Source organism: Oncorhynchus mykiss, chromosome 27, assembly GCF_057628025.1.
Source record: "Oncorhynchus mykiss isolate SJ-2025 chromosome 27, ASM5762802v1, whole genome shotgun sequence".
NCBI classification, from domain to species: domain Eukaryota; kingdom Metazoa; phylum Chordata; class Actinopteri; order Salmoniformes; family Salmonidae; genus Oncorhynchus; species Oncorhynchus mykiss.
Genome location: NC_143048.1, coordinates 25162536 through 25177516, shown reverse-complemented (window position 1 = coordinate 25177516; position 14981 = coordinate 25162536). Strand labels below are relative to the sequence as shown.

The window sequence follows — 14981 nt, the reverse complement described above, 5'->3', positions numbered from 1 at the left end:
CACCAAAGGACCAAGCAGCGTGGTAACGGGTAGCAGCAGCAGCAGCGATCTCAGGACTCCTGGACATGCAAAGGACCCTGGGCACAGGCTGGGGAATATCGCCGCCCCAAGGCAGAGCTGGAGGCAGCGAAAGCTGAGAGGCGGTGGTATGAGGAGGCAGCACGGCAGCGCGGCTGGAAGCCCAAGAGGCAGCCCCAAAAATGTCTTGGTGGGGGGCACAGGTGTGGCGAAGTCAGGTAGGAGACCTGCGCCAACTCCCCGTGCTTACCGTGGAGAGAGAGGGACCGGGCAGGCACCGTGTTATGCTGTGAGGCGCACGGTGTCCCCGGTGCGCAGGCATAGCCCGGTGCGGTACATAGCAGCGCCTCGTATCAGCCGGGCTAGAGTGGGCATCGGGCCAGGTGCCATGAAGCCGGCTCAGCGCATCTGGTCTCCAGTGCGTCTCCTTGGGCGGGGTACATGGCACCAGCCCTACAGGAATCTCCTGTCCATTCGGGACCCATTGCTAGGGTCCCCAGTCCGAGGTCGACGGTGAGGGTCGCCGCTCGAAAGAGGCCACGGAGGCGGTTGAGGAGGCGGACAAAGACTATGGTGGAGTGGGGTCCACGTCCCGCACCGCAGACAGACACCCACCCAGACCCTCCCCTATAGGTTCAGGTTTTGCGGCCGGAGTCCGCACCTTTGGGGGGGGGTACTGTCACGTTCTGACCGTAGTTCTTTTGTTATGTCTTTGTTTTAGTATGGTCAGGGCGTGAGTTGGGTGGGTGTCTATGTTAGTTTTTCTATGATTTGCTATTTATGTGTTTGGCCTGGTATGGTTCTCAATCAGAGGCAGCTGTCAATCGTTGTCCCTGATTGAGAACCATATTTAGGGAGTCTATTTCTATTGTGTTTCGTGGGTGATTATTTTCTGTTTAGTGTGTGTTGCACCTGACGGAGCTGTTTCGTTTGTTCTCTTTTGTTAATTTGTATTTAGTGTTCAGTTTATTAAAAGGATGAACACTTACCACGCTGCGCATTGGTCTGACATTTCTTACTCCTCGTCAGTGGAGGACGAAGACAAGCGTTACAGTGTGTCCAAACTTTTGACTGGTACTGTATATCTGACATTTTATTTTCAGCATTTCACCAACTTTCCTATAATTATCCTAAAACGGCGTGTGCTCATCAATGTTTCCTTCCACTTATATTTCAATGTCATTTTAAAGAACTCAAAGGACAGTTTCATTTCTCTGTCCTCCCATTTCTTTATCCTCTTTGTCCTCATGCAAAATCCCAAAGTGCCATATCTTTGCTCACAGCTGGCAAGTGTAACTAAAGGATTATGCAAGCAGCTTCATCAAGCAAATAGATTTCTCCCACAGAAGAACTGATAGTTATGCAGCCTATATCTGTCTGCCAGGCACTCACAATAGATGTTTCAAATTATCACTTTTACTTGTTTAATAGTGCATTTCAGAGGGAAAGTGGGAGAGAGAGAAAGAGGTGAGAGAGGAATAGAGTCAGGGAGAGGGGCAAAATAGGAAAATGGTAAACATACACTGAGTGTACAAGACATTAGAAACTCTTTCCATGAGTGATCCCTTATTGATGTATCCTGTTAAATCCACTTAGGAGATGGGTTAAAGAATGATTTTTAAGACTTGAGACAATTGAGACATGGATTGTGTGTGTGTGCCATTCAGAGGTTGAATGGGCAAGACAAAAGTTGTGCCTTTGAACAGGTTATAGTAGTAGGTGCCAGGTGTGCCAGTTTGAGTGTGTCAAGAACTGCAACACTGCTTGGTTTTTCACGCTCAACACTTTCCCATATGTATCAAGAATGGTCCACCACCCAAAGGACATCCAGCTAACTTGACACAACTGTGGGAAGCATTGGAGTCAACATGGCCAGCATCCCTGTGGAACGCTTTCAGCACCTTGTTCATGTCCCGAAGAATTTAGGTTGTTCTGAGAGCAAAAAGGGGTGCAACTTAATATTAGGAAGGTGTTCCTTATGTTTATACACTCAGTGTATATAGTGTATAGTGCATTCGGAAAGTATTCAGACACCTTGACTTTTTCCACATTTTGTTACATTACAGCCTTATTCTAAAATGGATTAAAAAAAGTACAAATCTCATCAATCTACACAAAATACCCCATAATGACAAACCAAAAACAGGTTTGTAGAAAAAAATAGAAATACCTTATTAACATAAGTTTTCAGACCCTTATCTATGAGACTCGAAATTGAGCTCAGGTGCATTCTGTTTCCATTGAGCATCTTCGAGATGATTCTACAACTTGATTGGAATTCACCTCTGGTAACTTCAATTGATTGGACATGATTTGGTAAGGCACACACCTGTCTGCGTAAGGTCCCACAGTGCATGTCAGAGCAAAAACAAAGCCATGAGATCGAATGACATTGTCCGTGAAGCTCCGAGACAGGATTGTGTCAAATCAAATCAAATGTATTTGTCACATGCGTTGAATATTACAGGTGTAGACCTTACAGGGAAATGCTTACTTACAACAATGTAGTTTTAAGAAAAAATAAGTAAATAGATAAGTGAAAGAGAAAAAAGAACAGTAACAAATAATTAAAGAGCAACAGTAAAATGACAATAGCGAGGCTATATATACAGGGGGTACTGGTACAGAGTCAATGTGCTGGGGCACCGGTTAGTCGAGGTAATTGAGGTAATATGCACATGTAGGTAGAGTTAAAGTGACTATTCATAGATAATAAACAGAGAGTAGCAGCAGCGTAAAAGGGGGGGCTATGCAAATGGTCTGGTTAGCCATTTGATTAGCTGTTCAGGAAACTTTTGGCTTAGGGGTAGAAGCTGAAGTATTTTGGACCTAGACTTGGCGCTCCGGTATCACTTGACATGCAGTAGCAGAGAGAACAGTCTATGACATGGGTGGCTAGAGTCCTTGACCATTTTTAGGGCCTTCCTCTGACACCGCCTGGTATGGAGGTTCTGGATGACAGGAAGCTTGGCCCCAGTGATGTACTGGGCCATACGTACTACTCTCTGTAGTGTCTTGCGGTTGGAGGCCGAGCAGTTGCCATACCAGGCAGTGATGCAACCAGTCAGGATGCTCGCGATGGTGCAGCTGTCAAACTTTTTGAAGATCTGGGGAAAGGTACTAAAAGAAGTCTGCAGCATTGAAGTTCCCCAAGAACACAGTAGCCTCCATCCTTCTTAAATGGAAGAAGTTTGGAACCACCAAGACTCTTCCTATAGCTGGACGCCCGGTCTAACTGAGCAATTGGGGGAGAAGGGGCTTGGTCAGGGAGAGTTCCTCTGTGGAGATGGGAGAACCTTCCAGAAGGACAACCATCTCTGCAGCACTTTATACTGTACAGAATGTCTTTATCAAAACAGCAAAGGGGCTAGGAAGTGACATATGACCACTGTGCCTAGTATCAAATGGCAGCTATTCTAAACCTCTCTTCTACAGAGCTGTCTGACTATTTACCATACAGTACATTGATACTTCAGTCAGTATCCCTCTAAGGAGGACTATTAATTACTATTGATCTGGAAGAGAAAGTTGGGATATGTCCAACACAGTGACAGGACAACATCTGACTTGAAATACTGAGGAAACAAACTGGTGACCCCAAAGCCCCTTTTGAATCAAAGCCGAATAGTTGAGAACCCTCCCAGGCCTTTTTGCTGAGTAAGCATGCGCCCCAATTTCAGTTAATTATTCCTGCAAAAAATCGAGAGCTCTCTCTCTCCTCTCATTTGGGTAGGAAATTGAAATCCTGTAAAAACAGTATGAGAGAGGCTTGGCAATGGCAGTTACTGTACATCCCTACAAGTAGTTATTTACATTACAAATGCAACAGTCCTTTGAAGTAGGCAATAATGTATAATCAAATAGAATGGGAGAAGAGAAGGCATTACTTTATTGCTAGCAAAGGTAAACATAGTACACTATCTTCTTATGAAAGTAGTCAGAGGCTGCTAAATGCTACACAGGCAGGTTCATAAAGCTCCAATTGTAGAGACTCCAGAAGGAATATATCCTTGAGAATGTTTTTTTTAATGTGATTGGTAGATGAAATTGAGAGAGCTGGAGAATTTGGCTTTGAGAAACAGACAACAATTACACTTGCCCTAGGAGGCCAGGGGAACATGACCAGGTTTCCATGGTAACAAGTACAGCAGAACTTAACAGGAAAATCAATTCAGATTGAGCTTTTTTTATTTATTTCATTTCACTAAGGCTACAATGCATGCTTTTGCTCTAAAACCCTATTTAACATTTTTTCCAACATCATACCTAATTGCAATGATTGAGGCACTGAACATTTTTCAAACAGCATTAAAAAAAACTCTTCTTCAAATATGTTTAAGCACAACAACAATATAAAACCCTGAAAATGAAATGTGAACGTAGTGCTTTAAAATACATGGATATCTCCTGGTACATGCAGCGGAAATCATCCTCTTGGACCGCAGAAACATCTCTCCCTCTCACGCTTGCTTCTTCCCTCCCTCCTTCCCTCGCTCCCTCCCTGTCCTCCTTGCTCCATCACAGGGGCAGCAGCAGCTGTATGCAGGTGATAAGACTGTGCAGCAGCAGGAGCTGCTCTGATTGGCTAGCTGAACTCCTACACGGATGTGAAGATTGCAGGCTGCGTCTGTCAAAAGGTCAGTCTCCACAGCCGCCACCTTGTGACGTCACAGTCAACAACACTATGAAAGGCTCCATAATACCAGAGGAAGACAGGGACAGATAATTGCTTTCCCTTTCACTGCGGTATGCACAAAATGGAAAATGTCAAGAGTGCACCTACCAAGCCCAAGGCTGTGCATCTCAAAATAAATCGCATCCCTACTTTACGATCCTCACTTTTGTTATTTCAGGTAAGCTGAATCAGGTTTGTTACATTAGTACATGGCTGGAACAAAATCCTGCACACCCAGTTAGCTATCCAGGCCACCCCTTTTCTAGACCATAAGCATCTTAGTGACAGCCAGGAGAGAGCCACACCTCCAACCTGCTGCCACCAGAAGCACTCAAATGGCCTATCCTAGAACAACCCCTAGACCCTACCATGCTACCCAACACCCTAAACCATATCACCATGCTAACACTAATTGCTATTCTCTCCTGATGAGAAACTGTCTGACAGTCCGTCCGTCCTGGATGGATAGATAACAATGCCCACAAACACACTGCAGGTCTGATACTCACATTCAAGGGAGACATACTGTGTAGGCTGAAGGGGGAAGGAGTGGTCAAAGACATGCCACTGGTGCTCTTTGTCCATGTTCCTAGGGTTAGTGTTAAGGAAGAAGGGAGAAGGGGAAGAAGAAGAAGGAATTGGCCATATAGGGCTGTAGAAAAGGGGCCAATGACAGTTGATGTTTCATCCATTGAAACAGAGATGGAAGGTCACCTTAAAATGATAATACTGTCAGGGAGCAGTGGTGAGGAGCACTGGTACACTGTAGACACACTGTATATTAACACTAATAACAGATTTGTATCAAATATTTTTTTAATTTGCATGATTCAAGCTCAGCTTTGTTTGAATACAAATATGATATCCACCAACAACACCAAAACTGCAATGACATTTGATGTCTGAGATGAGTTCTTTGTCACACAAGAAGCAGTTTCACTCCACTTGATTAGTTTACTTTAGTGTCTTCAATGTCTTAACTGTTTCCAATCAGCGTTAATGCCCCAAGTATGGGCAGAATGGCTCACGGCTTTCGTGTGAAAGTTTAATGGACTAAATGCGATTTACTGTATTTTTCTAGATTGACCACCCTGAGAGGAAGATGCATTCATCTTAAATTGAAAGGATGAAGGAGAGAAAATAAAATCCCATTGGTCAGTCAGTGGGTGCTTTAGTTTCTTTAAGTGCATTTTTCAAGGCTTTTAAGATGGGATCAGACACTGTTGCATTCTGGGAGGTTGATTGAATATCAATTGGCCTCTGTTCTCTGTGTTTATCCTGTGTTCCAGACCATATGAGAGACGCCAACCACAACCCTCGCCACCTGCCACCAATACACCCCGACCAGGGGACGCCTGCCCCACTGCACCATGGGTAAACACAACCTCAAATCTAGGAGTGGTTTATAAACAGAAATTAATTGGTTGAGCTGCCCGTAATTATCTCACGCCGTGCTTATTACTAATCTGTTTCTTGGCCAGCTGCCATGATGTAGGCTGGCCTGGGTCCAGTCCAATAGTACAGCAGTGTAATCCATAAGCACTGGAAAGGCCCATTCCAGTTCCGACGACTGATACCAAAATTCAAAATACCATAAACCCATCACTGCTTATTAAAGATTAAACAATACTTAGTACCCATCGCTCCACAGATCCCCACCTAATCATTTTCATCCTAAGCGGCCTAATGGCTGCCATATTGCTCTTATTTATCAGTAAACTGTGATGTAAGAACGCCTGCTAGGAGCTCTAACTGTGATATAAGAACGCCTGCTCAGAGCTCTAACTGTGATGTAAGAACGCCTGCTCAGAGCTTTGACTGTGATGTAAGAACGCCTGCTCAGAGCTCTAACTGTGATGTAAGAAAGCCTGCTCAGAGCTTTGACTGTGATGTAAGAACGCCTGCTCAGAGCTCTAACTGTGATATAAGAACGCCTGCTCAGAGCTTTGACTGTGATATAAGAACGCCTGCTCAGAGCTCTAACTGTGACGTAAGAACGCCTGCTCAGAGCTTTGACTGTGATGTAAGAACGCCTGCTCAGAGCTTTGACTGTGATGTAAGAACGCCTGCTCAGAGCTCTAACTGTGATGTAAGAACGCCTGCTCAGAGCTTTGACTGTGATGTAAGAACGCCTGCTCAGAGCTCTAACTGTGATGTAAGAACACCTGCTCAGAGCTTTGACTGTGATGTAAGAACGCCTGCTCAGAGCTTTGACTGTGATGTAAGAACGCCTGCTCAGAGCTTTGACTGTGATGTAAGAACGCCTGCTCAGAGCTCTAACTGTGATGTAAGAACACCTGCTCAGAGCTTTGACTGGGATGTAAGAACGCCTGCTCAGAGCTTTGACTGTGATGTAAGAACGCCTGCTCAGAGCTCTAACTGTGATGTAAGAACGCCTGCTCAGAGCTCTAACTGTGATGTAAGAACACCTGCTCAGAGCTTTGACTGTGATGTAAGAACACCTGCTCAGAGCTCTAACTGTGATGTAAGAACGCCTGCTCAGAGCTTTGACTGTGATGTAAGAACGCCTGCTCAGAGCTCTAACTGTGATGTAAGAACGCCTGCTCAGAGCTTTGACTGTGATGTAAGAACGCCTGCTCAGAGCTCTAACTGTGATGTAAGAACACCTGCTCAGAGCTTTGACTGTGATGTAAGAACACCTGCTCAGAGCTCTAACTGTGATGTAAGAACGCCTGCTCAGAGCTTTGACTGTGATGTAAGAACGCCTGCTCAGAGCTCTAACTGTGATGTAAGAACACCTGCTCAGAGCTTTGACTGGGATGTAAGAACGCCTGCTCAGAGCTCTAACTATGATCAACAGTTGTTGTTTTCTATAGCTCTGCTAGGCTGGGTGACAGGCAGGCACTGTATCAGCAGGAAATCTGGTGCTCGGCCTCTCCAATAGAACATTGCTATACTATCGTAATACTGCAGTAATACTCTGACTACTTAATTTATACTGTACATCCCTACTAAAAGAGATGAGTGCACCTCATACAATTCATGTTTTACTCATGTTGTACAATGTAAAAATAGACAAACAATTCTATCCCTCCCTCCATGGTTGGTGTCACTTCAAATTGAAGTCACTGAATTCAGGAAGTGATCTGAATTTTTTATTAAAAAAATTTAACAACTGAAATTAATAGCTTCTCCTGTCCAGTTTATTCAGAAGTCATGAAAATAGTTGCACTTTTCTCAATTATTGAATTGGAAATGTAGCTTAATTTATGAATTGACCGATTTCAATTTGAATTGACCCCAACACTGCCTCCCTCCCTCTGTCCCACATCACAGAAAAGCTGAGGACTTCAAATATCAGACATCAATAGCAATGACCGTTGGTTACTCGTTTACTCCAACATGCCATTTTCACATATGAATAAAATAGAAGAACAAAATGTCTTCTATGGTTCATATTGAGGTTGTGTGAACAATATGTTTTCAACATGAAATGAAAACCCAGCAGTGCGGTTCTCAAGAGTTCATATGGCCATATAACAAAAATATCACTGTGTTGATGTACATTTAGATCAACAACCCCCCCTACACACCATCTCCTCTGCACACCCTACTCACATAGAAAAGGGTCCATTCTCCCCTCACCCCAATTCCACAAACTCCCCTTCAAACAGCATTCATGCTGCAAATGCACAAATGCATCCTTCAGCTCATGTTCCCATAATTCTCTCTGGCAGCCGCGTGATTAATGCACACAAGTATCGATAGTTCTGGATTGTACCCTTCTCCACACACGCACACACTCCCAATACCCCATCTCCCCAGCTTTCTAGCAGCTGTGCATGAGTAGACTATGAACTGGGATCTAGTGAAAGATGAGGGTCAGCATTTCAGTTGCTGCTGCTCTGGGTGGAGCAGGAGTAAAATGATGTGCTGTGTTGTTTCATAAGGCTTTACTGCAGGGTGGGAGAAATGGCACACGCAGGCACACTCACACACACGCACGCACGCACGCACGCACGCACGCACACACACACACACACACACACACACACACACACACACACACACACACACACACACACACACACACACACACACACACACACACACACACACACACACACACACACACACACACACACACACACACACACACACACACCCACTAGCCCAGGGATGCCTCGTAATCGTTCTGTGGTTAGATAGAGATCATGCTCTCCCTCTTTCTGAGAAAGAGAGAGAGAGAGAGATAACAATGCGGCCCATGCAATGCAGTGTGGACTCCTATGTTTACCAAGGAAAGCTTCAGCCTCGCCCACTCACCTCTCCATTGTCTTCTTCCCCCTTGGCACACCAACAGAACCAGTAAGAGCTTCTTTCTGCCCTCTTTTCAAGGTTGGCCTGACTTTGGGTTGGTTCCGGGGTAATTTAACTGTCCTGTCTCTGCCTGCCTGTAGGTGCCCTCTGTTAATCCTAGTGAAAAATGGGGAGGCGTCATGAAGCTGACTAGATAAATCCCTGCTGTGTGATGATGGCTTCCTTCCTTCCCTACTCTAGCTCCTGTAAGGGCATCCCAGACCTTATGGAGATTGGCTGGTTAAGACACTGATGCTATTAGCAGGCAAACTCCTTGATAAGCTTTGATTAGCACTACTCAAGTACCTTGAATGAGGGTGAGTGGCATCAAGAGCAGGAGGAGAGATTGCAGTGGCATTTAAACAGTTAGTGTAAAGTACACAGTTGTGAAGCAGCCCACATAAATGTGACTGAAAAATGTTTCCAGGGGCTCTGGTAATGCTCAGAACATTAGATGGTACATTTGCATAAACCAAATAGAAAACAGTGTTTTGCAGCCAGCAGGAAATTGACTTGGGCCTTCTGCCAAGTGTTACGCAATGGAGGATGGCAGGCTGGCAGTCAAGGCCAGTAAATGATGAACGTGAAGAAGACTCACTGATCATCCAGGATAGAGACTTTATGACTGCATCAGTAGAATCGTAAGGCCCTTTTCTCTGGCCACTACGACCCTTATAGAAGGTCAAATCCAGAAGATTATACAGTACATACTGTATGACTGCATTTAATACCATTATGGTATTGTACCAACACTAAGAAATAGGAAAGCTGGTCAGTATACAATGCATTCACCAATACATGTAATAACAAATGCCTTTCAACAACATTCCTTATAAGTGAGGAAGGGAAAGAGGTGATGAGAAGGAGAGAGAGGAGGAGAGAGGAGAGAGAAGGAGAGGGCGAAGACAGAAGAGAGAAGGAGAGGGCGAAAAAGTGAGGCGAGAGGAGAGGGAAAAAGAGGAGAGAGAAGGAAAAGGAGAAAGAGAGGAGAGAGGAGGAGGGAGAGGCTTACAGTCATCCTTCCCCTCCAGCATTGCAGTAAGCCTGTGCCTTAATGCTTGAGAAAAGCTTTCCTTGCACCATCTCCAGCTTAATCTTCAGCTTGAAAAGATGAAAGGCACGTGTGTTTGTTCTAATGAGAAAGCACTATCTCCAGCAAGAGTAGACAGACACTGGCCGTCATGCTCATACACAGGCCTTGTACCTGTCTGTTGGTCTGTCTGTCTGGGGCAATGTGATCTACCAGGCTACAAACTGGGTGCAAAAAGGTCTGATGCAGCAGCACTATGGAAACATCCTGACACTTAAATGAACATTTAAATATGTGCAACTGTTTGCGAACGCCAGCAAACTACATATGTAAGATACTGTATACACAGTACGCCATTCGCTCAAGACAAAGTCCCACCTCACATGGATGAATACAAGTTTCCTAGTAGGTGCAGAGTGTAGCATCATTGGAGAAGACTGAAACCCAGAGGACCAATGCAGGGCCATGCAGAGACGTGCTCTGAATGAGACAGGTTCACTGTGCAGCAAACCCCACCTCTACTTCATCCAGCAAAACAAAGAGTAAGAGTGTGAGAGAAGAGAGGAAGAATAAGTTATTGTATAACCATAGGACTGGAATACAAACCTGTATGCATCCCTTAGAGAGCTAGTTTTGATCAGCCTTTCTCCCATCAAGGCCCCCTCATTAAATTGGATCACATGTGAAAGGTGAGAGACAAAGGCAAAGCAGATGCGGAAGACAAAAAGATGTGCCATCCAGCCCATCCCATATTCAACAACCCCACCACTTGATACACACACATAAAACAGCTGGAGATGCATTAGGCGTCCCATATAAAAGCTGGAGACGCATTAGGCGTCCCATATAAAAGGCAGCCGCGCTGCAAGCTCCACTCCTCTGCTTTGTTCTCTTTCATCTCCCTATTAGCTCTGTCAATTGTTTATCAAAAGCAGAGGGGAGCCGAGCGGCTGCCGTGAATTTGAAAAGCTGCACAGTGAGGTACATTTTAAAATGCATGACAGGTTAATGGTAAGTTAGTGGCAACATTAGGGGTTGTGAGTTGCGGTGCTCATTCAGACTGAAAACAGGGCCACTTCAAATGACTACTAAGCAGTCCTTATTTTAAGAGGTCATTCATATTGTAATTAACTTTTCAATCACAGTTGATTAATTAAAACCAGCCCTAGTCTGTAATTATACATATATTTACCCCTGATATGAATCACTGGAAATTCAAAGGCTTCAGACGAGACGCAATGCAAACCAGTCGCTTGTACATATTAAAATATGATTTTTAAGATATATAGGATAACACTTCATGCTAAGGTGTCTACTTTAAATGGATTTTATGAAACATTAATCCATAAAATACATATAGTACCAGTCAAAAACCTTAGATTAATCATTTAGCACAGCAGTTGGATAGCTTTATTTTGTGTCAACCGAGACCAAGTCTTCTTTCATTAAAAATGTAAAGTGCAGGGCTGGCAACCCTCAGAGAAGAATAGGTTGGTTCAATCTGCTTTGTTTCCAGGCCTGGTTGATAACCGTACGCTAACATATATACAAACATATACACACACACACAACCTGGGATCAAACCCCTGGTAAAGAAATAAAACAAACACCTTTAATGCCCATTGTAACCCCTGCTCATGCCGTAAACACACCCTCTCCATAACAGTGTAAGGTGCATTTGCTCATGCATCAGGACATCATCAAATATTTAGCAGGGAAAGAGCACTGATTCTGACCATGCTGATGATGCTTCTGACAGGCCTCGTGTGGAATAAACAGGGACAATCCCATCTAGATTGTTTGTAATGCATGTAAAAGCACTCCTAAGAACTGGGTAATGATAAAACACATTATTCACCTTTACAATACCCTGGCTGTTGTAAAAGTTGAACAAATTAAAATAAAGCTTCCATAGGAATACAATACTGCATGACCTAAATTCACTTTAAAAAAAACACTAGCTATTACACATCTGCCCTATGTTATATAGTTGAGTACATCATTTAAACAAGAGAAGTCAAAATTCCACTTCCTATACTACTCTACTTTTCAAGGCTATGAATGTGACACAGTAAAAAGTGATAACTTCTAGGTTTCACAGAGGCTAGCATCTTTTTCACTCGTCTGAATCTGCAAAACTCATGTGCAGTCATTATAGATCATATAATATCTCCTTACAGCAGCAGAAACAGTGATACCTCGACTAGCAACCAGTACACACAGACATGGATCACAGAAGGGATCTTCGTGCTTGAGCAGACACATTTAACATGTTACTAAAACATGTCCCACAATTCGCCCTCTGTCAAATGGCTTGAGGTGCGTGCTTGTCTATAGTTTTTCTAAATGCACCATATAAAGCAAAATTGCCCAGAGGGTGGGCATCAATTGAACGTTTAATGTACAATATCAACCTGTGCAATGAATGATTCCAATCGAGGGGGTCGGGGGTGGGTCAAAATGACAGACAGACATCAGCCTTGCTATTACTGTTGGAGGACAGGATTCCATGGAGCTTCAGTAATGGCTGACTGAGACCACAAGCAGGTACAGTAAGTCACAGAGAGACACAACAGTGGCCCAAGTACAAAGAGCAAACCAGGGAAGGCTTCACATGTAGAAATCTTTGGATCCATAGCACTGTCTGTGTAAACAAATCTTGTTTTGTTAGCTACACCTAAGAATCCCTCTTCTGAACTTGTAATCCAATAGCTGATTTGAAGAGTCAAAGCAAGGAATTGAACAAAATTCTGACCAAGATATAAGAATATTGTCTTACCTGAGGATAGTGAGACTGTGTCTTTCTCCCACGATACGACAGTGACGTAAGCCTCCACGGAGGCAGGGATAATGCACTTGAAGACCGCTACATTGCCTCTCATGGCTTTCTGGTCCTCCACCCGAACGGTGTAGGGTTCCCGAAATACTGAGGATAGCAAGAGGGGTGGCATTTGGCAAAAGCAAATTAAATACATACTGTACAAGCTGAAATTAAGGAATGAAAACAACATTTATTATTTAAAAGAAGCACTTACCGGCCTTAATGTGGACATCTTGACTTCTTATTTTTCCTGAAGGATTTTCAGCTGTGCAATAGTAGGTATTGTCATGGATTAGCTTACTAAAGCTGGAGGGGAGGAAGTTAAAGATCTGGAGGGTGCCATTGGGGTGCACGTGGCGGATCCCGGGCACATCGTAGATCTCCTCTTCGGTGGCCAGATACCAGCGCAGCGAGGCAGGAGGCACCCCTGCAGCGGGACAGGGCACCAGGGTCCCTGTGGTGCTGGCAAACACTACCTCTTGCAAAGATGCATTGACAAAATATAAGCTGGAACGTAGATCTTCACTAAAAACTGCAAGAGAGGAGAACAAAGAGAACAACATTTTTTGATGACATGACAACTGACTGACTGGGTATACATAAGGCGCAGGATCTTAATTTGATCACACTTTGTTGCTGCAAATTTTCCTGCTGAGAAAATGCAGATCAGCTTAATGATTTACATAAATTCACTGAAAACCTGCACTAACACACAGTTATATTAACAGTATTACACTTTTCATGTAGCCTCATTTTAGCCAGCTAATAGCCTAACCACTGATCAAGCAACATTATGGACTAAAATTTCAAATCCTGTTGCTGCAGGATTATTTTTGTCACGACTTCCGGCTAAGTCAGATCCTCTCCTTGTTCGGGTGGCGTTCAGCGATCGACGTCACCGGCTTTCTAGACACCGCCGCTCCATTTTTCATATGTCCATTTGTTTTGTCTTGTTCCATACACACCTGGTTTTCATTCCCCAATCAATCTACATGTATTTAGTCCTCTGTTCCCCATCATGTCTTAGTGTGTAATTGTTCATTGTTAACGGTGTATGTTCACGTGCAATACTTGTATAGTTTATGTTCCGTGTTTTGGGGAACATTTTTTGTGCCTATTTTTGTACGGAATAAAAGTGTGCCTGTTTACTCTACTCTACTCTACTTGCTGCGACAATACTGGTCAAATTAAGATCCAATATACAGTACAAATCAAAAGTTTGGATACACCTACTCTTAAGAGTTTTTCTTTATTTTGACTATTTTCTACATTGTAGAATAACAGTGAAGATATTAAAACTATGAAATAACACATATGGAATAATGTAGTAAACAAAAAAGTGTTAAACAAAACTAAATTTATATTATATATGAGATTCTTTAATGTAGCTTGATGACAGCTTTGCACACTTTTGGCATTCTCTCAACCTGCTTCATGAGGAATGCTTTTCCAACAGTCTTGAAGGAGTTCCCACATATGCTGAGCACTTGTTGGCTGATTTTTCTTCACTCTGCGGTCCAAATTATCCTAAAGCATCTCAATTGGGTTGAGGTCAGGTGATTGTGGAGGCCAGGTCATCTGATTCAGCACTTCATCACTCTCCTTCTTGGTCAAATAGCCCTTACACAGCCTGGAGGTGTGTTTTGGGGCGTTGTCCTGTTGAAAAGCAAATGATAGTCCCACTGAGTGCAAACCAGATGGGATGGCGTATCGCTGCAGAATGCTGTGTTATCCATGCTGGTTAAGTGTGCCTTGAATTCTCAATAAATCAGAGACACCAGCAAAGCACCACCACACCATCACACCTCCTCCTCCATGCTTCATGGTGGGAACCACATATGCAGAGATCATCCGTTCACCTACTCTGCGTCTCACAACGACACAGCGTTTGGAACCAAACATCTCAAATTTGGACTCATCAGACCAAAGGACAGATTTCCACCAGTCCATTGCTCGTGTTTCTTGGACCAAGCAAGTCTCTTCTTATTATTAATGACCTTTCGTAGTGGTTTCTTTGCAGTAATTCAACCATGAAGACCTGATTCACACAGTCTCCTCTGAACAGTTGATGTTAAGATGTGTCTGTTACTTGAACTCTGTGAAGAATTTATTTTGGG

At 43.7% G+C, this 14981-nt stretch overlaps 1 protein-coding gene across 2 annotated transcripts in view; it reads right to left on the bottom strand.

The window, feature by feature from the left end:
- LOC110507829 (cell adhesion molecule DSCAM-like) overlaps positions 1-14981 on the bottom strand; it is a 130101-nt gene that overhangs the window by 98334 nt on the left and 16786 nt on the right. For both annotated transcript variants that reach the window (XM_021588124.3, XM_021588125.3), the window contains exons 2-3: positions 13079-13396; positions 12823-12969 (exon numbers count right to left, since the gene is read on the bottom strand). In XM_021588124.3, the coding sequence (XP_021443799.1) occupies positions 12823-12969; positions 13079-13396 (465 nt within the window). The remainder of the gene's footprint in view (positions 1-12822; positions 12970-13078; positions 13397-14981) is intronic.